General features: G+C 47.1%; 1 protein-coding gene across 7 annotated transcripts; it reads left to right on the top strand.

Annotated features, from left to right (window-relative positions):
- Positions 1 to 3,862: 3,862 nt before the first annotated feature.
- LOC127472832 (transmembrane protein 151B-like) lies at positions 3,863 to 27,840 on the top strand. 7 transcript variants are annotated; one of them, XM_051791612.1, is made up of 3 exons: positions 4,214 to 4,289; positions 14,356 to 14,590; positions 24,427 to 27,840. In XM_051791612.1, the coding sequence occupies exons 2-3, from the start codon at positions 14,585 to 14,587 to the stop codon at positions 25,855 to 25,857; spliced, it is 1,437 nt and encodes a 478-aa protein (XP_051647572.1). In that variant the 5' UTR covers positions 4,214 to 4,289; positions 14,356 to 14,584; the 3' UTR covers positions 25,858 to 27,840. The 7 variants fall into 7 exon arrangements, 6 of the variants coding, with proteins under 6 accessions (XP_051647577.1, XP_051647572.1, XP_051647573.1 ...); XM_051791613.1 differs by having other exon boundaries at positions 4,225 to 4,289; positions 14,407 to 14,590; XM_051791614.1 differs by having other exon boundaries at positions 4,246 to 4,289; positions 14,452 to 14,590.
- Positions 27,841 to 27,921: the final 81 nt, after the last annotated feature.

The following is a 27,921-nucleotide window of genomic DNA, read 5'->3' as shown; positions in this document are numbered from 1 at the left end:
GGGGGTGTCACCCAGCCAGGTCGGGTCCCCAGAGGTTTTGTACGTCTGTTGTTAAAGTCCAAGCCTCTCAGGGCACCAAGCCTACTGTTTACACCAGGAGTGCCTCTGTGCCATGGTGGTACCAATCCCACATGGCTCATTTCATGCTGGTAATTGGAAAGGCATCACACAACAACAGGCTGGTTGTTCATCCCCCTGCAGTCCCCAGAGCTATGATCATCACGCTGAGAGCCAAAATGTCCTTCAAAATAAGGCAACCTTTGTCAGCACCAACAGATTAGAGTATGCAAAGACTTTACAGCCTAATAGACAGTATTGCCTTTGTCCTCTTTTCCTCCAAGAAGGCAGTAAACTACAAGCACTGGAGGATGTAATCCAAGTGCTAATAAATTATTGATATCTCCCTTCAGCTTTTTACTTACTAAAAGGACATCAAAGCTCATTTTGTGAATGGTCCCGACAGATTCTCTTTTGCTATATCCACAATTTGATTCACAAATATTGCACTAAGTGTTAATATGGAAGCAATGCAGTGTTCTCTCTTTACAGATAATAAGCAAAAGATAATAGACATGTTTTGAATTACACAGATTCATAAATAGATACAATGAAGGAAACACCACTTACTACTCCAATAGACATTTGATTTTGTAATATAAAAAAGGCAGAACTCATTATTAACTAGGAATACACTTTTTTTTAATATTAAAAGCCTGATTGAAAGCCTGTTGAAATCATTGTACTTGCTCCTTACAGATAGTCTGCATAGTTCTTTGGCAGCACACACAAGTCATAGAACAGTGTGACTTAGTTTATATTTAGCAATAGTTCCTCTCTTCCAATATGCCTATTTGCACAAGTCAGCTAAAACTATCTATATGGAAAATAGTCTTTCCATTACTGTCAGCTTTGGAGCAGTATGTGGCAGTTCCTTAACAGCATATATTAATTTATGCTATTTTTTGGAGCAGCACAGAAATAATTTGAAGTCCTCATACTGCAATTTTCCTGGTAGGAGTCTCCCCTAAACAAAAGGCTTAATTTTTCTCTTTCAAGGCTCAATTTTTCTCTCTGCAAGTTTTGGTGGCCAGAAATTCTCAGGATCTTGATAGCTGTTTCATCTTAAAGACAGATACCAGGCTTCCAGGTATATCTTAAAAATGATACCAGATCTTTGCAAATTTAGCTCAAATGCCATCTCCCACTACACAGCAAAAATTCTGCCTGCTGTCAGTGCAATGCCCCAGCCAAACTCAGAGAAAGGATTGTCAACATTTTAACAATGGCAGGGCACTGATCTTAAAGTACACAAACTGCAGTTCCTGACTGCACCGGTTTCTTCTTGCTCTCAATAGAGGCAGCTACGCTGTGCGTGTTGTCTCTGTTCCTTGCTATCTGTTTAGAAAGACTGAGTGACCAGGCACAAAGCCCAGAAGAGAGAGCTAATTTTTGCAATATGGTATACATATTTTGCAAGCCAGCCTGCAAACTGCTTATCACATTTTTTGTGCTATATACATAAATATTCATCATTAATCTGTGTTAGAACAGAGTAGAAAGCTCCTAATGAACAAAAATAGCCCCTTCAGGCATCTTATACCAGTGACACTGATCCTCTGCATTTCTGACATTAAAAAATGAGCTTCTTTGCATAGATTTTGCAGTACTCTCTGGCGTTCATCCTTCCTTTTTTACCCTGTTCCTTCAAGTTGTGAAGACGACCTTGATAAGAGAGATTGATACCTTGAATCTGGAGCTAGAGAGGTGGAAATAAAGGCACCTGGTGAGAGATGACATTTCCAAAGCTTAAATCTCAGGGGTAGCAACCTTCATTTTCCCTTCTCCAGATCTCTTTCATCTCTAGGCTTTTTTCCTATGTTTTGGCTTCAGGTACCAGCAGAATTCTGACAGTATTGCAGGTGGGAAGATGTATACATGTGTGCCTTTCGGGTCAAAAGCCTAAATTCAACTGGGGGCTACGTATCCTCAGAGACAACATCATCTCTTATAGGTGGAAGGGCCAATTAGCCAGTCCTTGGGACTGCTTGCAGCTGTTAGCCAAGCAACAATCAGGACTGGTTCAGATTAAATAAATCCCACTTTATTCAACATCAAAAACAGAGTGTCTGCAGTAATGAAAATAAATTCATAACGTTGTTCAGGCAGCCCCAAAGCCCAGTGGGTATTAGATGTATTTATTAGATAAAGGTGACCATTCGGACTGGGATGGCAGACAAATCTGACAGGCTGAGCTCCGACAGGTCTTTGTTTTCTGTCCTTGTCTGACTCAGCTTTTCAATTTGATGCTCTTATTCCTGGGTTGCTTGGCTTGCCAAGCTGACACCTTTCTGGTGCACAGCCTCTCCCCGCTGCCTGCAGAAATGGGGCCCCCAGCTTCAGAGAACTGTCAACCCTTTTCCTTACTGAACAGGGATGCTTCTTCACAGCTGTCTTGTGATACACCAAAGCACATTTTTCTCTGTCTCCCTTCATGTTGCCTTTAAATGTGGCTTTTTGACAGTCCCTACAAGTAGAAATTTGGCACAAATATAAAGTTCAGCCCTGATTTCTCAGTGCACAATTTTCTAGTTTGGCACATCTTCCCTCTAACTACAACACTTCATCATTCCCCAGCACCCATTTCATAGCATATATAAGGTCACTGAAACCACCTAGACAAACATTCACTAGCTGACCAAGCAGAACTGTTTAATATCTCTCTTCCCCTGTAGATCTTGGTGGGTAAGTCATAGGCACTCCTTATGCATTCTTTATGGCTCCTTTCTGTGTCCCAGATGTGACCTACTCCCTGCCCGTCTGCTGACTGTCTTATCCTCCAGAGATCATCGCCCATTGTACCACCTACAGAAAGGAAATGGGGTATTTTAAATGTGCATTTTCACGTAGTTTATAAACCTGCATTGTATTGCCTTCCACGGTGCATTTGACAGCTCCTCTACAGGGCTGGGAGAAGTAAAAGCCAGACTACTCTGTACGTATGTATTGAGTGCAGCCAAAGAAATGCCATTCCTGTCATCAGGGGAGGACAAGGCACACGTATCTCTAACTACAGTGGTAGTAGCTGCACTGCAGTGTGAGCCAGAGACATGTTAGGCAAAGGGAGTTTATCAACTGTCTTTTATGGACATCCTGCACCTCCAAAAATGGGTAGGTTTCTCCATCCAGCATCAGCCAAAACTTGTCCAATGCAATGAATATCCTAAAATTCAGATTTAGCAGAGCCCAACTTCTAGAAAATCCCAGCTTTGTTTTTTTTTTCTCTATGCATTCACACACCAAGCATTATTCTCTGCTCTACAGTCCTTCTAACCAAGCTCTTATACCAACTGAGTGCCTTGAAACCGGAGTGGAGTTTTCCAGAGCAGCATGCCTGAAAAAGCAGCAACCATGTTGTGGCAGGAGTTGAGGTAAGAATATTAAAGTGAAGGCTGATGCTTCAAGAGTGTTCAATTGCCTGTTTACAAGACTTTTATGAAGGATTTAAAAAATACGCTGCTCTAGGGCACAGAGAGAGAAATGGACCAAATGAGATGAGCTACACAAGAGCGTAATGAAAGACAAAGCAAACATGCCAAAGTAAGATGGTGCAGTACACCAGTCCTGATCAGCAGGAGAGAAGATCATGACTGGATGCACTGAGTGCAAGGTGCAGGCAGGAGCAAGAAATGTTGAGAGTGTAGGGAGTTTGCAGGAGGCTGCAATTGTAAGGGAAGACCTGTGCAGGAGGCAAATGAAACCACAGGAGAGGGTGAGGCCACAAGGAGGGTAGGAAGGTGCAGGAGCAGCTGGGTGCCTCCATTTCCTGTGCCAGATACTCCTCCGGGGAAAAGGAGGTGAAGGTGGGCAGCAGGGCCCCGGTGCTGGAGCAGCCCCGGGGCTCCGTCCCGGCAGCGCCGTCTTCTGCCCCCGGTGCGCGCGTCCAGCGACCAGGGAGGAGAGAGGGGCATCCCCGAGCCGCGTCGGGCAAGTTTGTCCGGCTGCTCCGTGGGGGAGCGCTTCCCCAGGGCAGCCTGCCTCCTCCGCCGCCTTCTCCTTCTTCTGCTGCTGCTGCCGGGCCGCGTGTCGCCGCCAGCCCGGGTAAAATGCGGGTTCTGGGGAAAAGCGGGAAAAGTGGCTGGGGCTCCGCCGCGGGCGGCGGGGGCGTTGAAGATGCGCTGGGAGGAGGTGGCCGGCGACGGGGGCGCATCCCTGGGGAGGCGGGGCGCACCCGCGGAGGGGGCAGCGAGGCTATCCCCGAGAAGGAGACAGGAGGGGACACCCCGGGAAGGGTAGGGGTTCGGAGGTCGTCTCTCGGGAAGGGGGGGACGCACGCCGGATCTCCCAGCCGCCCGCAGAGGCGCGTCAGGAGCCGCCGGGCTCTCGCCTGCCCACCTGGGGGGGCCGGCAGCGGCAGGGACACCCCCCACTCCGCCTCGTCTTTCTCTCCTCCCCTCCGCCACCTCCCTCCGTCCCTCTCTGCCTGCCTGCCTGGGATGGTGGAGAGAGTCCGGAGAACCCGGCAGGGCGGCCCTGGGCGCGGGGGGCGGCTCGTCCCGGCCACGGCCACGGTGCGGGGCGCGGCCGCGGGGGGCTCCGCCGTCCCGGGGTCCGGCAGCCCCCGCCGCCGCCGCCACTGCCGGTGATGGCCAAGGATGTCCTCGGAGGGGGAAGCCGAGGCGGCTGCTGAGAGCGGGCCGGGCAGCACCGCCGCCCCGGGGCCCGCCGCCGCCGCCGTGCGGGAGGAGGTGAGCGGCGGCGGGGGCGTCCGCCCCGGGCCGGGCCGGGAGGGACCGGGAGGGGCAAAGGCAGCCTCGCCGAGGGGCTGGGGTGCGGGGCGGTGGGGGCGTGGGGGAAACCGGGGAGCCGCGGCCGGGGGAAGGTGCCCCGACTGGGGGTGTTTGCGACGCGGGGAGAACCGAGGAGCGGAGCCACAGCCCGCCCGGCTACCTGCAGCCGCGGTGCGGTGCAGGGCCGTGCCCCGCCGCGCCCTGCAGTGCCGGGGCCGCCGGCGGGACACCTGCGGCCGCTCCGAGCCCCCCGCGCCGGTGGGGCGACCGCAGCCCCGCAGTCGCTGGGTGCGGGGTTTTACCGACGGGCCCCTGCGCTCAGCCGTGCGCTGCTGCCGGGCTCGGGCGGCCGCTGAGCCACCGGCCCTGCACCGGAACGATGCACCGGGGGGGAAAGCGGGCCAGCCCAGTGGAAGTTTGGCTACATGAGCCCCGGGGCGTTTGGCCTAGGAGAGCCTACCGCTTCTCTGGGACCTGTGAAATGGTCAAGACGACTGCAGCTTTGCGAGGCACTAGTGGAAGTGGCCGGAGGGGCATACTGAGCATAAGAACGGGTTTGCAGCCTGGGGCTCAGTGGCTTTCAGGTGTTTTGGGGCAAAGGAGGAGGTCATGCCTCTCCTTTTCCCTTGGGGCCTAGGCACTTCTGTTACCTAATCTGCAGTAGAAGGCAGTGGAGAAAATACAGCTTAGTATGTTTCTTCAAGTCATCTGTGAAGCACTTACTTTGGCCTTGCATAGCATAGAGAGGGAATGATGGATGTGTCTGAGTGTTGACACAGAATCCTGAGCCACAAGGTATTGGCCAGACAGAACTGCAGGGCTGTGTGAGAGTAGGTGACAATGCATGCACAGTCCTGCACGCTCAGGACAGCAAACTGCCCTGTTTTAGAAATGCCTGGGATTTTCTTTTATGCCTAATGTAGCCTTTGTTTCCAACAGTTTTGACGTGTCTGCCATTTACATTGTGTAATCCATGTGCAGATCATGGAAGTCAGTGAAATTTCTTCGTAATATAGAGATTAAAACAAATGTACATGCTCCCAGGAATGAAGAGAACGGCCTTAAAGCAGGCAGAGAAGACTGAAAACAAAAGTGAAAGCAGCCCCGGAACACTGTATTGTACAGTTAGTCTGCTTAAAGCTTTTGTTAACAGGTCCCATGGCTCATCAACAGTCTCATAATCCTATAGTCAAAATCCAGGAGCCTCAACAAAGCCTATGTGACTGCAGTATACTTAGGCTAAAACCAAACAGCACCTTTTAAAACTACCTTTACTTGAAAATTGACTTTACAACTCAGGTTGAAACGGTCCTGAGCAGTTACCATACTGTCTTCCATAGGTGAAAATTAGGGTTTTCTCCTGTTTGATTGCTTTTTAAACACCTGCAACACAGTTCATCATGAAGAGCTGTGGCTGGATCCAGGATACAGCTGCTGTTCCAGCAGTAGAGCTCCCCAATGTAATTACAGCCCTGCAGAAGATCAATACATGGTTAATGCTGGAAGGGATTTTTTGATTTATTTGGTCTAGGACCAGGAGCTACTGAAGGCTCTCCAATATATTAAGTCCACCATGAAAACATCTAAGCCATTTCTAGACACTAAAGCACTTGATCTCTCTGCTAAGCGCATTATATCTTGCTTCACTCATCCTGTTCTCAGTTTTTTTTCTGTTCCAACACAAACATTTGCACATTTGAGTCTATATCTCAAACGCCTATAACAGTGATATCTTAACACTGCAGTCCTACAGTATTGGTCCCTTCCTCATGCTTTCTACATCACCATGTAAATAGCCTTTTTGGACCTGGACTCTTGCAGTTGCATGTAAGTGCCCAGTATTGGTATTAAATGGGCATTTCATGGGCTTCTCTGTTCAGTTTCATCATTTATGGATTTCACTTAGATCAAATGCATGGACCTAAATGGTGACAGTGACTGAAAATTGCCTTTGTTGGTGTCCTGGGGTAACAAATCAACGTGAGACATAACCCTGATCTATTAACAGACAATGTGTCTGAAGTCTAAGTTTTTATTTTTGAAAGAAAGATAAGCCAAGGTGCAGCTGTGGAGCAGAAAGGAGCACGTCAGTTCAGTTATCTGTCATGGCCCTTGTCCTCCTCTGCCAAGGACCACACAGGTTTACTGCTAACTTAGCTGAATGTCAGAGCAAGCCCTCAGATTACCTGCCAGTATTCTGGTCCGAGTTTTTTCTATTGAGATATGGACTGCTCGAGCTGGATGACCTGGAATAGATGTGCTTTTGGTATTAGTGTAGAATTCTACCATCCCATGAACTCTTTTGAAAAGGAATCAATCCCCTTTCAGGGGACGGAATGTAAAGGATGCATTTTTCCAAATGTTTCAGCAGTTATTGCTGTAGATTAATTCTCTGGACATACTTGCCTTTATTTTCCTCTTTGAAATAGCAGAACCTGCTGCTATGTACTGCCCTGGTTAAGCAGTGGTCTGGCTATTTTTCTTGATATTACTGTGGCAGCCTCCACCTACACTGAAGATTTGATAGTGACTTTTCTGCATTTCTGCCAATTTACACCTCAATTGGGAAGTGGCCTTAAATATTAAAATTTTTAAATCTTAATTGGAAATGAAGGTGTTGGGGTTTTTTCAGGAAAGCAAAACCGGTGAGTACAAACATAATTTATTTGCTTCCAAAGCCAAGTAATCACTGTAGAAAGCTTAAAGCAGCAGCCACCTGACATTTTGAAATACGTATTTGTCTTGTTTGTACTGGCAGAGTCAAACAGCAGTTGTCCATGCCTGCTTTTATCTTCTCTTCCATATTTAAGAACTTTAATTGGGTATGACATAATGTAACCGGTTAATCCATTTAAATAAAAGGGAAAACCTCATGGGTCAATGTTTGTGAAACCCATGGTCATTGGCTCTCTGATGGAGATGTTACAGAAGAGAGAGGCCACTTAAAACTGCCTCATTTGCCTTTTACTGCTGGTGGGAAATGCAACAGGAGCTTATTTGAAAAGTGCTGTTCGTGGTCACAACAGCACCAAGGGGGTGTCACAAGTTAAGAAAACATACACAGTGCTTGTTTGCAGGCTACAGCTTTAGAGGCTGTTAGGTCAAAACATAGCTGAGACCTTTCCTCTTAAGTGTGCCACTGAAGAGACACACAGTTCTCCAGCTTTTTTATCCCTTTCCCCCAACACTTATTTAATTTGTCAAGGCTTATTTTATGGCATTGAAAACACCAGGCATAAAGCCCTTAATAACTTAGACCAGTTAGTTTTAAATTGTCCCTGTCATGGGCTGAGTGGATGAGAGGTGGCAGAGGCAGCGAGGCAGACAACCTTTTCTGATTTATCAGGCCTGCTGTACGTGCCCCTTCCTCACCAGCAGATCTCCACAGTCTAATCAACTCTGCTCCCTTGCAGATCTGCAGGAGCCCATTTACACCCCACTGCCTCTGTGGCACTGTCCTCTTCCTTGAGAGTCTTGTCATTCCCAAGACTTCTGTGCTCAAGAGAAACAAGCCCAGGTGCAGGGGATGGAGAGAAGGGAGGGCACAGAGGCTGCGATGGAGGTTAATGTTCCCCACCACCTTTTAAGTGAAAGTTCGGAGGGACCATTGTGTATCAATCTCCAGTGAGGGGCTCTTTCTATGTAAACCTTCCCCTTCAAGAGCTGCACGGGGCACTCACCTAACAGGCACTGCCAGAGGAGGGCAGGAAATATGAGACATGATTCCTATGGAAAGCTTCACTTTTCCTTCCCTATAGCACTTCCAAACCTCATGCAAAAGACCTGCTTAGCTAACCCCCTGAATGATAGCTCATGGTTTGCCTGGTGGAAGGCTGTCACCATCCCAAGTGAGTATGACTGACAAAACACTTATTTTTTTAAGTCAGTGCATGATATTCCCCCTCTTGAGTGAAGGTCAAACAGAACAAGACCCTTTCTTCCCCTCCTGCCCTTGCTTTATTCATGAGACATAAACTAAAGAGTGCTCCTCATTCGTTGTTCCAGAGGACTTCCCTTGTAAAGACAAAGGAAAAAGTGCAGCAGGAGTGGCATCTGAGGAACTGGAAAGCTTTTTTTCATGATCCTGCAGTTCCAGGCACTTTTTGCATTGCAGATTCTGTTGTAAGAATATCCATGCTGAAGCATCGCATCTTTTTTTCTGCTTTTGTTCTTTTCGTTGTCTCACTTTATCTTCTGATCACATGTCTGTTCTTGGTGCCCTGGAGTTGGCTGTCTTCTCCACTTCACTTGAGAAACTGTCAAGGTTTTAAAAAATAGATAGGAAATATCAATGCATCTGAGCTTTGAAGGGCAGCCTTGGCTCTAGCTGTTGGGGCTTCTACAGGCGGAGTCTTCTCTCCAAGAAAGAGTGCACCTCACCACTGTGGCTGAGACTGAAGTGAGTTGCTCCTTCTGGCTGACTTTCCCAATCTTGCAAGTAAGGGAATTTTCTCAATAAAACACTGGGCTGGAGCAACTGGGGAACTTGTGGAGTTCTGCCACTGGAAGGTTATAAGGACAATTTAGTCAAATAGCTGTTAACTATGTAGATGTTGTCTCATGGGAAAGGGACAGACCAGGTAACTCAGTGGTACTCCCCCTTCAGACCTGGTTCCTAATGCTGTTTTTTCAGGTGGGCACACAGTCACCTTATATCAGCAGAAAAGCAATGGGTCTGCACACTTTTTTGAACCCCCGAATACTCTCCTTGTTCTCCCTTTCTCACTTCAGAGACCTCAGATGATGATCTCCCTGAAGGAGGAGAGTGTGTATACCAAAGATACTTTTCAGTCAGTGTAAGTCATTTCAAGAAGTGAGGTAGGAGGTATCTTCTCCCTGGAAATGGAGCACTTTATTTCCTCTCATCTGTTTCCACGCCTTGGAAGAAAATAGCTCAAATCATTGCCAGTGACCAGGGACATCGTGAAACAGAGAATAAAAGGAGTGAAATATCCTCAAGTGGTTCCATAATGAGTAGGACTTGTTTCTAGGTGTGTCCTGGCACGTGTTTGAGTTGACACCAAAAGCAGTGGCTGCTGAGCTATCTTCAGCACTGTAAGGCCCTTCAGTTGTTATAGTGAGACTTACACTGTCACACTGTAGATAAGGCTGTGGCTGAGTTTCCACTTAGAGTAGGAGTTCTACTTTTTGGAAAAGCATGGTTAAGTAGTTAATTAGTTTTTAAGTTCTAATCATGGAAAATATAGTTCACTTTCAGACTCTAATCATTCGTCGTGTTCCTCTGAGCTTAAGACCTGTAAAGTTAAAAATAGCACATACTGAAACTTTTTGAGGTCACAGTTGCTGGAACAGCTTTGTTAACTCCCCCAAACTCTAACTCTTCATTTAAGCAGCACTGCACAGAAGAGTCAACACCATGTTATAGTTGGGATGCTGCTGCAGTGGAGTTGGACAGGTTTCTGCCAACAGCAGCACACAAGGCAGGTCAGGGGCTGAAGCTGCCTCTGACAGCCACCCATGTCAGCTGGTCCCTGAGTGCTCCCTGCTCTGCCCACAGCACATCTCTGCAGCCATGAAAACAAGCAAGAAAAGTGCCTCAAATGGGCAGGACAGATGGTGAGTGGGAAGGATGGAGGAGCCTGGCTGTGCATGGTGCCAGTAGCTCAGCAGCACCAGGAGGCTGGCAGCCCTCCTGGTGTGGAGTTAAGGTTGTGAAATGGTGTCTGGTGTAGCTGGCAGCCTCTCTCAAGGTGCCACACATGCAACTCGGAAAGGATAAAGGGGCTCACACCCCATGAAATGCACAAACTTTTGACTTCCAGGGCTTTACATCAGGTGAAGAACGTACAGAGAATCCCAACTCAGATATGGCATTGTTTCTATACATCTGAGGTGTTGCACATCCCAGTTCAGCATTCAGCCAGCAGAGGCCTTCTTAAGGAAAGATTGGTAATACTGGGCCTCTGGGCAGATGGCTGGAAACAACCAGCTGGTGAAAGTGGGGACCAGCAAGGTAGGAGCTGACAGCAAAGAGCAAAGGATCACACTCCTGGCAAGGAAGCTAAAAGTAAGTAATTGAGGCGACTCGCAAATGTGGAGTCTGAATAACCTGACCTTACCAGGAAAGAGAGTAGGATCAGTCAGAGACTTTTGCAGGTCACAAACGTATTTGGCTTTGGGAGAGAAGTGATTTGTGGTGATGCATTTATGGCTGGAGGCCTTCTTCATAGCCATATGATTGATTGCCCTTAGGAACTGGACTCGGAATTGTGGAATACAACATTCGATTAGTGTGGTAACAAAGTGGTTCAGCACGAGGCATCGGCATCTTTCAGTATCTCTTGCAAACCAGCACAGTGTGTCCTGGGGGACAAGAGCTAGAAGAGCCTGAATGCCTCAGGCACAAGCCGTGCCATGTCCCTGACCCTGCAATGGGCAGAGGGAGCACAGAGCACTGTGGAGGCTGGCGTGGCAGCATCTGCCAGTAGAGTTGTGCCAGCATGAGTGTCCCTCTGAGGACCAAAGAAAAGAGAAGAACTCCCTCGTGGCTGCCTGGAGGTAAGATGGCCAGCCAGAGATGCTGGTATCTGGTGGAGGAGGGCAGTAGTGAGAGCATGTGCTGAAAGGGTGGGAATGGCAGTCTGTCTTCAGACCTGAGATGTCCCGTGGTCCTCTGCAGGGGACTGCCTGTCAGCAGGCCAGGGCAGGACCTAAATCCTCTGCTTCCCACCAGCTGATAGAGTGGCAGGATGCAACAGCTCACGTGTAGATCAGGTGCCTTCCTTCCAAGTGGTGCTGCAATGCTCATGTGAAATCACTTTATAAATGCTATTTTTTCAGTGTCTTCAGGAGATATAAAAAGGTGTGCTGGCACCATGACATGGGTCAAAGTCAAGTCAAGAAATAAAAATGAGGTGTTCTGGATCCCAGGATTAACCATTAAGTGCTTAAATGAATTTCCAGTTAAGTTTTCACCTTCTGTGCCATCATGTTATTGCAGAATGTGTCACAGAGAGAAGCAAGAGGGAGAGAAAAGTAATATTTATGATAAAACCTTGTTTCTCACAGGGAAACATTAGCTGCTGGGATACTGCCTCATCTTAACCAGAGTACCCTTACAAAAACCTGACAGTGCTGAGGTAGCAGTTGTGTTCAGGAAGGTGCAGAGAGGGGGAAACACACTCCCCACATCTGATGGAGCAGCTGAAGCCTGAGCAGTGGCTGGATCTCGTTGCAAGGGATGCCCATCTCAGCAGCACGAGGGACCTGGCATGGCCACAGCCTCAGCTGCACCAGCCCAGCGCTGTGGGGCTGACAGTTCCTCTGCTGAAGTGTGGCTGATGGCCTCCAACTGCAAGGTCACACATGGGAAGGCTCTAGCCTTCCCATGTGATAGGTCAAAGGTCAAAGGTTGATAGGTCAAAGCACAGAGCCATGTTGTTCTGATTTTACTAGAATAAAAGGATGGCATTTCAAATAAATGAGAATAAAAATAAAATGTGGTGGTTCTGGGCAAAGCCTCATTCACAGTTCCCTTTGAAAGACTTCCCCAGACTTGCCTGGAACTTGGATCAGTCCTGGATCACATTTCTTCTGAGGACTTGAGAGTTGTTTCTATATACTCCATTTAAATCCCAAGGTGTTCCTTTAGAGTAAGCAAAGATTAAAAGGTATTCATAATAATTAACTATTTTTCTAATTTACAAAGTCTCTAAACAGAAGCATTCAATGACTAGACTGGAAATAACTGGTGCAGAACTAACACTCCATCGGCTATTTCCTCACAAGGCTGTCTTTCCTGGCCCCTTGCTTTCCCTCCCCCTCCCCCCCGAGAAACTGGTCCGTGGCTGTTGTCTAGCTTGGCCTCAGTCCCCATGTGGAGGCTGAGGGAAGGTCAGGCAGGACACCCAAGACCTGTGACAGTGATGAGAACAGTAAGGCACAGGACATGGTCCTCAAGGATGAGGAGAGCACTGGCAACTAGGGACGTGGGAGTGGGAAGGGCCAAGCTTTAGTACACCACTGAACTATGGCACCAACATCCCATGCTGCAGGCTGATTGCATGCACAGCACAGGAGGACACTGGCTTGAGCACTGCCAGCCTCCTGCTCATTCCTCTCCCACTCCTGGAGAGTTGCATCTTCTGTGTAAAGTGAGGGAGAAGCAGGTTTTACAGGATTCCTGTTAAATCCAGCTGAGACTTTGTCAAGCACACAGAGGCTGGCAGATAGCTACTCTCCCCCGTTCTCCTCCCTGCTGTCCCCATCCCTCCTGGGCTGAAGCAGTGGTAGTTGGTCCCACCATCCCTTCTGTTTTCTTTGGCTGGTGTCAGTTTTCCCTTTGTCTCAGCAAAGCCACTGGTAACACCAGTGCACCAGTCAGGAAGTTGCACCTAGCTGATCCCCAGGGGCTGTGGCACCTTTGTGTTGCCTGCAGCTTGTCCAAGGGTACAGGGAGCTGGGTCTGGCTTTCACAGGCTGGAACACACTGAAGACTGTTCCTGCCAAGGTGAGGACTGCTCCACTCTGCAGCCACAGGACAAATGGATGGATGCATGCTGCCATCAGCCCTTTCAGGATCTCCCTCCAGAGTGGGAGCAGGGGCAAGGGCACCTGCCCAGAAACCTCCGTGCAGTGGGGCTGGCTGTGGTAGGGGGCAAGTGGCTGGCTAGGCATGAAGCAAGCTGGAAAATACTGAGTGGCACAGCTATGCCTCATGTCAATCACTTGGTCTCATTAATCTGGCAGTGGCTGGGAACTGCATCCCAGGAGCTTTCCTGAGGTTATGTGATGCTTTTATCAGTTAACTGATATGTGTTGAGGTAAGCCATGTTATTATACCTGTAAAATTCATCCTGTGTCTACTGGAAACCACCAGTATTCAAGGCAGAGGTAATATGAACTAAGCATGATGTGTACTTTAAGTGTAGCAAAAAGAACTGTTCCTAGAGGTACTCTCTTGCTCTGAGACAGCTTGAATCCCAGCTGAATCCCAGCTTTTCTTTCCTGATGAACTCATACCCAGCATTGGCATTACTGGGAAAAATCCTCTGCCCCCGAATACGTTCTTTGTATTGTTACTGAGTCAAAAGCCAGTGACAGCAACAACAGCAATCTGGAGGGAGAAGCAATGATTTTGTTAGTGCAGCATTTTTGTGCTCTTGTAAGAAGCTACCACTAAAATAGCCATAATTTCTATTTTGTAAATGGTGACCACTTTGTTGCTAGGATTCCTTGGCACTGAAAATGTAATTGCACAGCTTTCCTTGGAGCAGCATGTGGAAGTGTCACCCATGGATGTGTCTAGGGCCAAATTCTTCATGATATTCACATATGTACCCTTGCATTTCAGTGAGTGGCTTTCCCATCCTACTGCAATGAACAGCATATATATTCTCTGGGATCCAAATGTCTTTACTTTCTGGGATTTCCTTTATTTCTGCTTGAAGAACTCAGGAGTATCCTGCAAGAGCTAATGCTGAATTTGACATTTAAGAGGACTGGAGGCTCCTTCCGTCCTGACCTCTTCTTTCCTCATCTTCAGATGGCTAGAATTCCTAAGGATGAATGTTGTGAAATAACACACTCTCTTTGTATGGTGTTTCAGGGGTGGCATCTGAAGCTCAGGTGGATCAGCAATATTTGTGTCTTTTCATAGTTTTGAGTTGACACACCTTCCTACCCTGAGGTGTTTCCCTGACAGCTCCACTGATGGAAGGAGGAGATTAAATCTCTGCATGGATTAAAATGAGAAACCTGGTGATCCCTGCTCACCACAGGAGGGCAGTTGCCAAAGTGAACGTCTGAGCCAGTGACACTACAAACACGTGGAGTGCATGCAGGTTATTATTTTCAAACCTAGTAACAGCATTTCTGCTATGCATTGACATCATGGCCCCCGCCTGCAGGAGTTTTCATTCTCACAGGAGTTTTGTGGCACAAGAGCAAATGGTGCATCTAAAATATACATGCAGCAATGAATGTGCTACCTGTTCAAAGGCTGGAGGGAAATTATCTTGATGCAAAATGGCTTTTTTTTTGTTACCTTCTATCCATTTTATTTCCCTTTCCCCCCTGTGCTTGCAGCCATGCTGAGAGCACTTGCTACTGGCTCAGCATGAGCTAGGGGTAATGGGCTTCTTGTCGTTCAAGATAGATGGCAGGACGAATTTTGTTTAGGTTCCCCAGGAGGGGATTGATGAGATTACAGTTGTAATATCTCCCTTTTCCCTCACCAGGCCTTATTACTGATACCCCATGCAGTGCCCAGATTCAGTCACATGGTGAAGGAGCACTTCTACTCACCATTACACCAACGTCTGGTTTAGCATAGCCTTGCAAGGGGCTCACTGTACTAAAAAGGATCTGACCTAGGAGTTCATTTGGCCCTGGAAAGCATTAAGAGGTTATACTATGACACTTGTGCAGTTGTCTTCTCCCTGACCACCCCAGACTCCAGGATTACCTCAGGAGCTGGGAGATGATAGCTGTTGTGGCTGCTTGGGGACAGTGGATAGAAATCTGCTTGTTCTTCTTGCATCATCCCTATCCACTGCAGAAGTGGTGAAGCCTTTCTCGGCACCAGAGGCTGGTCATAGTGTCAGGGCTCACCTCAGTTATGATTAACAGCACAGCCTAGGGCTTGTCTAGCAAAGACTTAGTGGTCCTGTCTGTGTTATGTCCTGCCATGTCCGTCAGGAGGTCGGACCAAGATGAAGGAATCTCTCGTAGTTAGAAAGAAAATTCTGCTTTCATCCAGGCAGGTCACCATCTACCAAAGTGTATGACTTGTGGTTATTAATTATTCCTTCCCCTTTGGGTATCTCATTGGGATATATTAATCACAAGCATAAATCCACAGAGGCAAATTCAATTATGACTGGTGTTAATTTATCCACCATTTTTTCTTCTTTCTTCCCTAGTTTTATTTCTTTTCTTCCAGTCCTCTGTCAGTGTTTCCCCCACTCTTTTTTTTCTCCATGGACAAGAAGATTATTCTTGCTAAGTAAAAGAGGTAAAAATAAAAATATAAGATTAACTCTTCTTACATGAGTAATCCCAAGTTGTGGGGTCATTTTGTTGTTGAAGACAGTTAAAGACACCCTGTAGCCCCAAAGCCAGGTCTTGGCAGAGAGCAGGAGCATGCTGTGATGCCACACATCTTGCTGAGACACAGCTGCAACATCAACCCTGTAGCATGCTGTCACCTCCGTGACAATTTGGAATCTCTGGGCCAATTTAGCACAGCCTTATCCCACCCCCAGGCTGTGGGGAGGAGATAGGGACATAGATCTGTTTTTTGGAGAAGTTCCCAGCAGCAAGAAAGCAGTCATTCAGGAGTAGCTGTTTTCCAGGTCATAGATGGGCTGGGAGGACTGCTGGGTCATACAGTGCTTTTGTGCTGTCAGGCTCAGTGTTTCCTCCGTTGATCTTCACCAGGGTCCTTTTTCTAGGGCTGATTCCCTCCTGCCCCTGCCCAGGCTGAGTGGTCTCTGTCCTCACCTGCCAGCACCCTTCCCCTGCCTCAGCACTGGCATTAGAGCATGTCTTGGCTATCCTTTTCCCTCCTCCACTTCTTCCCACATTCCATGTTTCCCCCTCATTTCTCTATTTCCATTCAGGCCATGTCCTTGTTACCCTCTGTTTTCTCATTCTTTCATTTTAGACATGATAGCATTTTGCTTCAGCAAAATTGTAGCTCTTGAGGTCAGCCACCAAGGACAAATGCACGTGGGGTTTAAAAGGACAGGAAACACTTTTGGCATGATTTCCCCAAAGAAGAATTTTAATGCTTTTGAAATTGGGGAACACGGATATCTGTCTGTGAACCAGATACAGACAGTCAAACTCAGGCTACAAACTGTCCACAAAACAAACAGAATAAATTCATGCTGTGGCAGCATGTTTTCTGCTTATACAGCTCATGCTGGAGTTTTCAAGGAGACTGAAGAATGAAGGCCGGCAGAAGAGGAAAAAGTCATTTTGTCAGTAGAGAGCTATGAAGAAATAGCAAGGATAAGGCAAAATTATAGATCAAATTTTTAAAAAATATGATTCTGTGTTTCCTTTGGACACAGACTATTTCTTCCCCTTCTATTGGTGTCAGTTTGGCAACTTTAAGTTCGAATTTATTTTGCTGAAATCAGCAGGGGACAAAACAAGAATTTTCCCATTGTCACTGTAACCATTTGCATGCTGTAAGCAGTTCTGAGGCAGCTAGAAAAAGATGTGCTTCAAGCCCACACTGGTAAACAGCTACTTTTGGAGTAAAATACAGATACTGATGAAGAGCATACAGTAACAGCAAGCTAGATGATAATGTGCTCTACTGAAGCTTTGGGAGGATTTCTCTTAATGTTGTATGCAGAACTGCACATGGAATTATTCCTGGCAGTGAGCACAGGAAGTGTGAGGAGCACCTCAGTGACCACATAATGCTTACAGCCTTGTTTTTGTGATTGACATTTAGCTTTGTGAAAACAGTTGTCTTGTATAAGTTAATGGGATATTTAGCCATTAGACTGGCAGAGTTCTGCATGAATAATTACCATATTTGATATATCCTCTGGAATTAAGCATAAAATTACGGCTGGTAACATTTGCAGTTGGCACAAACATTAGCAGGCAGGTCTGTAATGATGAGACAAGCACAGTTCTCCTTAGGGATCTGCTTCATTTGCTAATTTAGTTATTCAATCCAAAGCCAAACCTGAAGTTACACATTTCAGGGTGGAAAGTGCAGCCAACCCTTCAGCTGTCCTCAGAAACAGTGACTCAAAAAATACCTGGGAGCCAAGTGAGTGAGTCGTCGAACATGAACTCCTGGGATGTTGCTAGGCAGAAATCTACTAATGCAACTCTTGCAGACAGTAATAAGGGGGGGAAAACAGTGAGAATGGAAGGTGATTTTATATTTTGGTGTGATGCCAGTGAAATAAGTGCTGAACTCCTGTATTTACTTGCAGGGTACAGACTCAAGAAGGATCTCAAGGTGCTAAAGAGAGGGCAGAGCACCAAAAAGAGCTAGAGCAGTGAAGGACTTGAAGACCTTGGCTCATTTAAATTGTCAAAAAGAAGGCCGAGGGATGTCATAATTAGAATGGAGAAATATGTTCAGAGAAAGAAGGCAATCGTATGAAAGGAACCTTTCATCACTTGGAGAATGGGCATCCTCACTGCCATGAATGGGGGCTGAAGTGAGACAAAATTACAATGGCAATAAAATTGCATCACCAGAACAAATGACAAAGGGGATTGCAGATTCTTCATTTCTTTTAGTCTATCGGTTAAAGCAGAGTGTCTTTAAAGAAGATGAGCTTTTACCAGCCACTAGTTATTGGACCGTACATAGGATGTTAAAGTGAAATTGCATTGTCTGTGAGATGTGGGAGATATGGGAAAAAGGCATGGTGTCTCCCAGTCTTAAGGTGTAAATGTAATTTGGGTTGTAATATAAGATGAACTTTCCTGACCCAGAATAACCTCTCAAAGTTGGTAGGAGAAATTTCTATGACTCCCTATAAATGCTAAAAAACCTGTCTAGCTGTTTATTCTACTACAAGGATCCCTGCCATGTGGCTAGTGGGTGAGTCCTGCTATCGGGCATGCTTGTATCCAAAGGTCAGCGAAAGCAGTGAGCCAACACTGGTAAAACAGAGGCACCAGATTTTCAGGTTAGGCACTCAAAAACCTGGACTGGTGGAATCAGTCTGGGCTTCTCTGAGTATGGCAGCGTGGCACTTCCTCCTTCTGCTAAGGGGCAGCTCCCTTGGAAGAATGGGGATACCCAGACCACCTCAACTTGGACCTTGGGGAATTAATTTGTTCTTGTGTACCCATGAAGAGAAAGGGGACCTAGAGTCACAAGCACAATTCACTTGCCCAGAAATATGTTGTTCTGGTTCTCTAGCATCATTGTTACATTTCAAATATACTTTTTAAGGAAAAATCAGAATTTGAAGGAAATTAATTTTTTTTCATTCTTGGCCACTGCCAATGCAGTCACTTGCAGGCTCATACAGCATGGTCACCAGCTACAACTTACCTACCAGTATCCTAAACCTGGTTGCTCACGAGGAGTCAAGGGATGGGTCAGAGAGCCAAACCCTGGCCGCTAACCCTTTGCTCTTGCCACCAGAGCACACTTGGCTCCAGAGGCTAAGCAGGGGACATGGCAGGCTGTGCACTCCCCCTCCACTCTCCTTCCACCCCTTATACTAGGCAAGATTAATAGCCCAAATCTGCGTGACCCTGTAACACAGAGCATGTTTTAATTATTTTAATTATGGTTACTGCAGCCAGAACCTGGCCTGGCTGCTGTTGAGCCAGGAGGAGTAGTGGGTGGGTGTGCCCCTGCAAGGGAGGCTCCAGTCCGCCCTTGCATACCTGCTTTTGATCTTGGGCATCTGCCATCAGAGGGCGTCTTTGAAGGCAATTGCCCTTTCAGCCACTGCCTGGATGTTTTATCATTTGCAAACAAGGTTTCTTAAAGGAGAAATAATCGAAATGTTACCAGCCTGGAAACTCCTGTCTGCTACAGGTGTCAGTTGAAATTCCTGTTCTCCATTGGCAGTTAGGGCTTTCTGGACTATTTTCCAGCAGCTGTGGCAACAAATTAAATAACATCTATTATTTAGTGTCTCAGAATGCTCCACACCACCAGGCAGCAAACAGAGGATGGGAAGATATGGAGCTGACTTCATTTTGTGTGGTACACAGGCCCTTTGCTCTGTCTGAGGTTTCTGGAAATGATGGGCCTAAAAACCCCAAAGCAAACTCAGAGCAGTGCTGTGGGGCTGACTGACTATCTGGGGCAAGGGACAGCTCTGGGGAGGGCCATCCCTAAACCTTGTCCCTCTCCACAAGGCTCACAGCACAGACACCCACATGCCACCTCCCCACATATACCACCTCTTACTCATGGCATTTTCCCCATTCATGCTGAGATCTACTAGACAATCTGGGAAATATTTTTTTGTTATTGTTTTTAAGTGTGAAAAAGTAAAGTGAATTTTAGCATGTGATTACGGATAGTTTGGGTAAGAGTTAGGAATTTCCAATCCAGTCAGGTGCAATGAGAAGGGAGGCCTCTGAAAGTGGTTCAGCAGCATGCCAGAGCATAGCAGGATGTTATGTGTTTATTTTTAACACAACTTGATTCATAAACAACGATACTGACAGCTCAGCTATGCTTCTTCACAGCATTCCTTCCAAAACAGGAGATTTTTACAAATTGTACTGTCATGAGAGCTGGTTGGGACCTTTTGGGTGAAACATTTGATTTGACAAATCCATCCCTCTTCACAATTTGTGGTTGTAGAATCAAAGAACAGTTTGGGTTGTCAGGGACCTTCAAAGACCATCTAGTTGCAACCCCCCTGCTGTGGGCAGGGACGTCTTGCACTAGACTAGGTTGCTCAAAGCCCTGTTCAGCCTGGCCTTGAGCACTTCCAATGATGGGGCATCCACAACTTTTCTGAGCAACCTGTGTCTCATTTAATCTGTCCGCATGTTTCTCAGGTCAACGCTGAAAGCAAAGCCCAAAAGAAAGCCCCCACAAGCAGGAGAGGAAAGATACTTCTATTGATTTGGGTTAGAGACCCAAATCTGCAAGTCCTGGTTCATGGACAAAGTGCCTGGTGACTGAGCCTCCATCTATTCTGGCTTTGACTCTGGCTTTCCGTCAGGCTCTGTCTTTGCCTTCTTCAATTATGTTTCTCTATTAAGATTTTCCGGAGGTTATGCTTTTATTCCACATCAAAACAACACAGATTCCACAACATTCCTCAAAGGACTCAAGTCCTGCTCACTGGCTGGCCCAAGTTATCATGGAAATTGCTAGTTTCCTTAAGCATTTATTTACTCATCCAGAAATACAAGCTTGCCCTGTTTTGATTTGAAACACTATGCATGGAAAGGAGAAAATTCCACGTAGTACCACAAACATAATTCTTGCAAGAAGGTGGTATGTTAATTAATAAAGTCTGGGAGCCACTGTCTTAATATATTAATGAATTTGTTATGCAGAGAGAGATGAAAAGATATATTTCCTTATTAGATTTTTGAATGTCTGATACCTTTATTGTAATTATGTTCTATTTCATGTCTTTCTTACAAACACTCCAGTAGTGTTTCTAACAGTATAATTGTGTTAGATAATTATTTCAGTGAAGGGAAGGAGAAATAAGGGGATATAGGCCAGATGAATATGTTCAGAACTTGCAATAGGCGGGAAAGCTGGTAGGTAGACTCTAGGAAAGAGATCCTTTTATAATGGAGGACCCGCAGACAGTGGGATTTGCTTCGGAACAATGGTGGGAATGAGACAGTGGGTTAGAAAAGCCAGGAGAAAAAAATTGTGTTTTCACCAAAGGGTTTTGAACGTGAAGGCCCTGCTGAACTGGACTGGTAGGTGTGTGAATCAGATGTGGCAGTGGGTTCTATGGCTGCATGCCTTCACTAATACAAAGACGAGAGAAGCTGCCTTTTCTACAGGCTGCAATGAAAATAGTGGAGAAAACCTGGCTTGGGCTAATCCAGCCCTTTCAGTGCAGTGGGTTGAAGACCATTTTTGAAGTGCCTCCAGAGGTTGCATACAGAAATATCACCTTGGACCTGCAAGCCTCTGAGCTACTGCCAACCCAGCTGGATGGTGCTCCAGGACTGGTAAAACCAGAGTTATCTCATCCCCCAGAGGTGAGATGGCATTTCACAGAGATAAGCACATTAGGAGGCATTTGCCCACTCTGATATAGCCACTGATTGCCCTAACCAACAAGGCTGGTTGAATCACCCCTTGGGCAGAAGCCAACCTGTGGGTTGTAGGTTGGACCACAGAGAAGTTGTTAGTCAAGGAAAGCCAGATAAAGGGAAGGTGGGATTGCAGTGCCTTTGGCAAATATTGCCATAACTGACGTGGGACAGCCTTCTCCCATGGCTGTGCCCAGGGACAGGTTGACAGCACTTCCAACAAGTCATACAAAAACATGGGGTTCCTGGAGCTGCATGGACTTCTTAAGCACTCACATTAAAACTCACTGCTGGGCATTTTTTGCTAGGTCCACTGGTATTCTTAACATTATTAACCGTAAGCGATTTTACATGAGAAGTACCTTTGAAAGCCTGAATGTGAACACGAAATAATGTATTAGAGTATTTCCCAGCTGCTTTCTTCTGCATAGTCTCAGTGCCCGGAGTAGAGAAATGTTAATGTTTAGAGGATTTTTTCACCTCAGAAAACCTCCAGGGGAAAAAAAAGGTAGAGCTTTGCAATTCTTCAGGTTTCTGTGTTACTCTAGCACTTAAAAACTCTAGTTCCATGTCAAGAAGAGACAAATAATAAAAACCCAGTAATTTCAAGTGGATTTCCCATGAGTCAGGAGAGCCTGATGCTCTTATGTGGAGTTCAGGGTACAGCTGGGGCAGAAGCCCACACTGAAACAGCAACCACACTGAGCCTGAGCAGTGGGCATTTGACAAGAGTTTCAAGAGATGAAACTCACCAAAACTGCATGTAGGCTCAAGGATTCATTCCCAAAACTTCTGTAGTTATTTTTCAGCTGATTTAGGCACTACCTGAAGCCACTTTGTGGAATTCTTCAAAGTATCCTTGAAAACGACTAAGGAAGAAACAACCTTATTCTCACTCATACTAAGGTCTTTTCACTGCCCTGCCTACAGAAGTTATGAAGCCTGTACTTTATAAAACACTTAGCTTCTCTCCACTTGTAGCTGCTGTAAAGAGAATACAGCAGTCAGAATACAGCCCAGAATAATTATTCTTTATTCTGGCACATGAATACATAAAAATGTTTTGGAATAAGAATAGAAATTCTTGGCAGATTTCTTCTGGATGCATCAGGAAGAATCAGGGGCCAGATTCTGCCCTAAGTTCCTGAAGGTGAATATTGATGTAGCTCTGTAAAATCAATAAAATTACTCTGCACTTACACAGTGTCAGATTAAAAGCTATGAAATCAAAACCAAACCCCAAATCTAGTTTTGCAGTGTTCATAGCAAGTTTTAAACCCCTGTATAGTTACTTAGAAGTGGTTCTCTGTCTCAGGAAAAAAAAAAAAAAGCAGCAGCATTAAATCTGATTCTACAACCCTTCAAGGTTAGATGCCAGTGCTTCCATCTCATTGAGAGGACAGCAAACCCTTCTTTCTAGTGGTGCCATGCTATTATTTCCTGAGTCAAAGATGCTGCTACTTAAATTCCTTGCTGGTTCAAGATCACTTACTGAATCCTAACTGCTGTAGATCCAAGATAAGCTTTAGTAGGGGAGAAATTTCTCCATGGAGAAAGAAAGAGAAGACATTTCCTGAACCTAGCATCTGTTGGCATCTACAAAGCAGTTTGATGCATTAGAGGTGGCCCCTTGGGAGAAGGAATAACTGTGTGCTTCTATTTTTGCATGAAATCAGGCTCAGCAGAGGGCATGATGATGCATGAGTATCAATGCGTATCTGCTTTCTCACTGTCATTTCCTCACTTAGGGGAGAGGCAGAGGATGGCAGTAACAAAACGGATGCAGACAGCCCTCCTCATTACCTACTAGGGCAGCAGGGTGTCTCTCTTCACGCACTTTCTACAGACGGGCAGCTGCCAGCCAGTAATGTAACTCATGCTGCTGCTGCTCTTTGCTGGAAGACAACTCCGTTTCCGCTAGCTGCCTGGCTTGATTTGGCATTTTTCAGTATAGCTGAACATCGCATGACAATGCAGCTGATACACTGCACCAGGGCTGGGATAAGGACTGCAATCAGGCTGTCTCAGGAGACAAAGTGGAAGTACAGGAGTGCGAACTCTGGCTCTACTCCCAACCTGACTTTTAGAACTTGAAAGAGAGGGATGTGCTACATTTTAAATATTCACGCATACACCCTCAGCTCCAACACTTAATCTTTTCAGGTATTATAGGTCAGAGATAGTTTTCTAACCAGCCTGAAGCTATGCTGCATCGTGCTGTAATCTTGACAATTTTTTCAACTAAATGTGCTTGAATCTAGTAATTTTCCCGATGGCTCACATCCAAGAAAATGGTGTCGATCATTTGGTTGGTTTCAGGGCTGGGTGTGAGTCAGCTCTGAGTCAGGCAGCAGCTCCAGCTCCATGAAGTGCTGGTCCTCCAGTGCTGGCACAGTCTGTGGGGCTGCAGCCCTGCAATGAATGCTGCTCCCAAGCCTCCTCAACAGCAGCATGTGGGCACCTAGGCACCAGACACTTACAAAGCAATGGGGCAAGTCCACAGCCCCACGCTTTTGGCTGTTCACCTGCTGCAAAGCCCTCTCAACCTCAGAAGATGGCAGGGTGTGTAAATGATGCTGGCCACAGGCAGGAAGAAGGAGATGGGGACCTATCTTGCCTCCTGAGGAGAGGCCCATCTGACTAGGGTGCAGGCACAGTGAATCACTGCCTCACAAACAACTTCCCTCCCCAGAGCTATGAGGAAGCAGGGAAGGAGCTTTGTCCAGAGCCCTCTGTCCCTGGCAGGGTGATTCTGTTTATATTCACATTTCTGTTAAGTAGGGTGGTGTCCCAGTCAGGCAGTTTGAGAGCAAAGCCAGACACGGTCTTGAAGGCAAGTCACTGTGTGTGTTGTGCAAAGCAGCCTGACTGACAGGTTCCTCGTTCTCTCTTTGTCTTTCTCTCCCCTTGCACGGCGGTGTGATTGAAGCAACGCCCCGTGAAACAGTCCCTGAGTGCTTGCATGTGCCGAGAATCCCACTGGAAATGCCTCCTCCTCTCCATCCTCATGTACGGCTGCCTGGGTGCAGTGGCCTGGTGTCAGCTGGCCCGAGTCACCAAGCTCAGCTTCGATAGCTCCTTCAAGGGCAAGTCCATGATCTACCACGACAGCCCGTGCTCAGATGGCTATGTCTATATCCCACTGGCCTTCCTCTCTATGCTGTACGTGGTGTACCTGGTGGAGTGCTGGCACTGCCACGTCAAGAGAGAGCTGCAGTACAAGGCAGATGTGGACAGTGTCTATGAATGCATCAGTCGCATGCAGCAAGCCACTCCATGCATCTGGTGGAAGGCCATCAGCTACCACTTTGTACGGCGAACCCGGCAGGTGACCCGCTACCGCAATGGCGACGCCTACACCACCACACAGGTCTACCATGAGAGGGTCAACACACACGTGGCTGAAGCTGAATTTGACTACTCTCACTGTGGATACAAGGACATCTCCAAGGAGCTCCTGGGCTTGGAGAGCCATACAGCCACCAAGCTGAGGTTCACCAAGTGCTTCAGCTTTGCCAATATTGAGTCTGAGAACTCTTATCTGACTCAGAGAGCTCACTTCTTCACAGAGATTGAGGGGCTGGATGACTACATGGAGGTGAGGGAAGGCATGCAGCTTAAAAATGTGGATTTTAAAGAGCTTATGATGGCCTATGGAGACCCGGATCACCTCCCGTGGTATGTGTCCCACTATGCTTTCTGGGTGGCAGCTATCCTGATGATCTCGTGGCCGCTCAGGGTACTCATAGAGTATCGGACTGCTTATGTCCACTACCATGTGGAGAAGCTGCTGGGCCTGGAGTATACAGTGCCCAGCACGGCAGAGGAGCCCTTGTACCGGTACCGCATGCCCCGAGACACCACGCAGGACAGCACCGAGCTGGAGTGGCACATCTGCACCAACCGGCAGCTGATCCCTAGCTACTCGGAGGCCATGCTCATGGACCTGGCCAACTCCCCGACCTACAACAGCTACACAGTGCATCGGTACGGCGAGGCAGCCCATGGCTGTGAACGCTGCAACCATGCCTCCAGCACCTCCTCCATCTTCTCACGCCATGCTTTCCACAGCTGCAGCGGCAACTCCCGCCTCTCCCTCAACACCAGCCGCTTCTCCCTCTGCCGCATTCATGGCTCCCACAGGACAGGCCTTTGGAGGAGCCGCAGCAGCAGCATTGCAGAGCGGGGCTGCCAGGATGAGCAGTGCTGCTCCTACTCTAGCCAGCTGGCTGTCAACGAAAGCCCCCCAACCTACCATGATGCCCGGTTCTTCCCCGTCCTGATTGTTCACAGGCCGGAGGGGCACGATGGACGGCATTTCTATGTCAGGCGTTCCTCCTGTCTAGAAACCTCTCTGTGACAGGTCTCCATGGTTACTTGGCTTCTCTGCCCCATGACACAGATTGCAGAGGTGCCACCAGTGGGGAGCCTACAAGCATCAGTCTCCACAGCAGGTCAGCAGGACGAGCTTCAGCTCTTCCCCCTGCCGTTGCAAGAGGACATATTCACTCCGACCAAGAGATAACCTCATTTCCAAGACCTTCTCCCCCTCTGGCTGGTCTCCTTAATCTTTTCTTTTGTTCCCCATTCCTCTCACTTTTTCGCTCCTCACCCTTTCTCTGCTCCTCGATTCCCTGCATCTCCTCCCATCCCACCCACAGTGTTTTTTAAGGTTTCAGTCATATTTAACTGCTGTGGCTACTGGAAGATTTTTAAAGCCTGTGCTTGGCCAGTACATTTGCCCTCTTGGATGCTTTGCAAGGTAAGAAACTCAGATAGAGTAAGGCGCAAGGCCCGTAGCCAGCCAGAGTCAACTCAGAAGGAGAATTCAGATCTGCAGGTGCTGAGTCACCTCCTGCAAACCCCAAACGAGGTGCTTTTTTTATTATTTTATTTTCCCGAAATTTTTTCCTCTTCTTCTGCCATTCTTTCTCTCCTTTCTTCATATTCTCCTCCTCTTGCTTTACCTTCATCTTCCTTTTTTTTCAGTTCTCTTATTTCTGCTTTCCAGTTTTTCTGGGCTTTTGTCAGTGAGGATATCTTTAAGGGTATAATTGGACAAAAGTAAGGTTGTCACAGCACAAATGTCACTGACTGCTTACACAGCCACAAATTATTAGGCCCCTGAGAAGTGCTGAGGACTTTCTTCCAGGAGCAGTGACATACACCAATAAAGCAAAATGCCCTTTGCTCACCTTGCCCTGCCTGGTTTGCAGCAGAGACGCTGCTGTGTTTCCACCTATAGTTACCCTTGTCCAGCTCCACCCTTGTTAGCAATCGTTGAGAGCCATAACATAGATCAGTGCCCTGTTAGTGCCACTATTTTTAGGACTGTAGGTCTGTGGTTGTTTCATTCCTACCACCTGCTCAGTGCAGTGCAGGCTTCACAAGGGAAGAGGGACTGGAGAGGGAGAGGTAAATATGGTATTAACCCTCCCACAGAGAGTCTGGAGCTGTTAGGAAGCTCTTCCACCCACAGTGTCTATTACAGCAGTTGTCGGACTGCTCTACGTTATCTTTAAGTTTTCTGTGTGCCCTGGGGAGGGCTTTTGGCCCACAGCCCACTGCCACCTTCCCAGGCAAGATGCAGTGACACCCCAGCCCCAGGCAGAGAGCACAGCTGGGACCCAGCCCCACTGGCCACTCCTGCTTGGACCTCCAGGCTCTTCCCACAAGGCTTCCCCTGGAGCAGGTGTAGCACCTTCCAGAATTAGTCCCAGCCATTCCAAATCCAGAAGGTGTCTGGCCCTGACAGAGCACACACTGCACTTTGGGCTGTGGGATGCCCTCCAGACCTGGCCAGAGACCCTCCCAGAGCCAGAGATTGATCCAAGAAACTTGTGGCCACACTGAGGACCCACCAGGGACTTCCCACCTGCCAAACCTCTGTCCCATGAGGGATGGTCATATGCTGAGCAAGCTCCACACCATTTTGTCAAGTGGCTGGTGGACATTATTGTCCACTCTGACTCACAGGAGAATGCAATACAACTGCAATACGGTCACTGTCTAAAACAAAGTGATGTGTCACCCTACCTTACAAGTAGGTAAGAAACTGAGTCCCCGGAGGGACTGGCAACAAGTGCTTCCTCCCAAGTCTGTTCTGTGTGTATCAACATGCGATATGAGATCTGGAAAGTCATATTAGTATGTGTAGATTATATGTAAGTCTGCATACTTATGGCATTGACTGTTGCACCATGATAAATACATTTTGGTTTGGTTTGGTGACTCCATTTTGATGTGCTGTGTTTATTTCAACTCCAGAAATGGAAACATTGGCAATACCTGGCTAACCGGCTGCAAATGATGGAACCATCAGAAAGGTTGTTTAAATTTTTATGAGTCGATGTTTTTTAATGTGAATACTTCATGTGTGATTTATGTGATATTTTCATTCTGACAGCTTGGCATTTTTCACAAA

Source organism: Manacus candei, unplaced genomic scaffold (genome assembly GCF_025592945.1).
Source record: "Manacus candei isolate 608988 ecotype Guabito, Panama unplaced genomic scaffold, ASM2559294v1 h1tg000033l, whole genome shotgun sequence".
Lineage (NCBI taxonomy): Eukaryota > Metazoa > Chordata > Aves > Passeriformes > Pipridae > Manacus > Manacus candei.
The sequence above is the reverse complement of the archived record's forward strand: the minus strand, read 5'-3'. Positions and strand labels throughout refer to the sequence as shown.

Coding starts and splice junctions, on each gene's coding strand:
- LOC127472832 (XM_051791611.1), top strand. CDS start 4,653: ATGTCCTCGGAGGGGGAAGCCGAGGCGGCTGCTGAGAGCGGGCCGGGC. Junction 4,746..24,426: donor CCGCCGCCGTGCGGGAGGAG/GTGAGCGGCGGC, acceptor GTGTGATTGAAG/CAACGCCCCGTGAAACAGTC.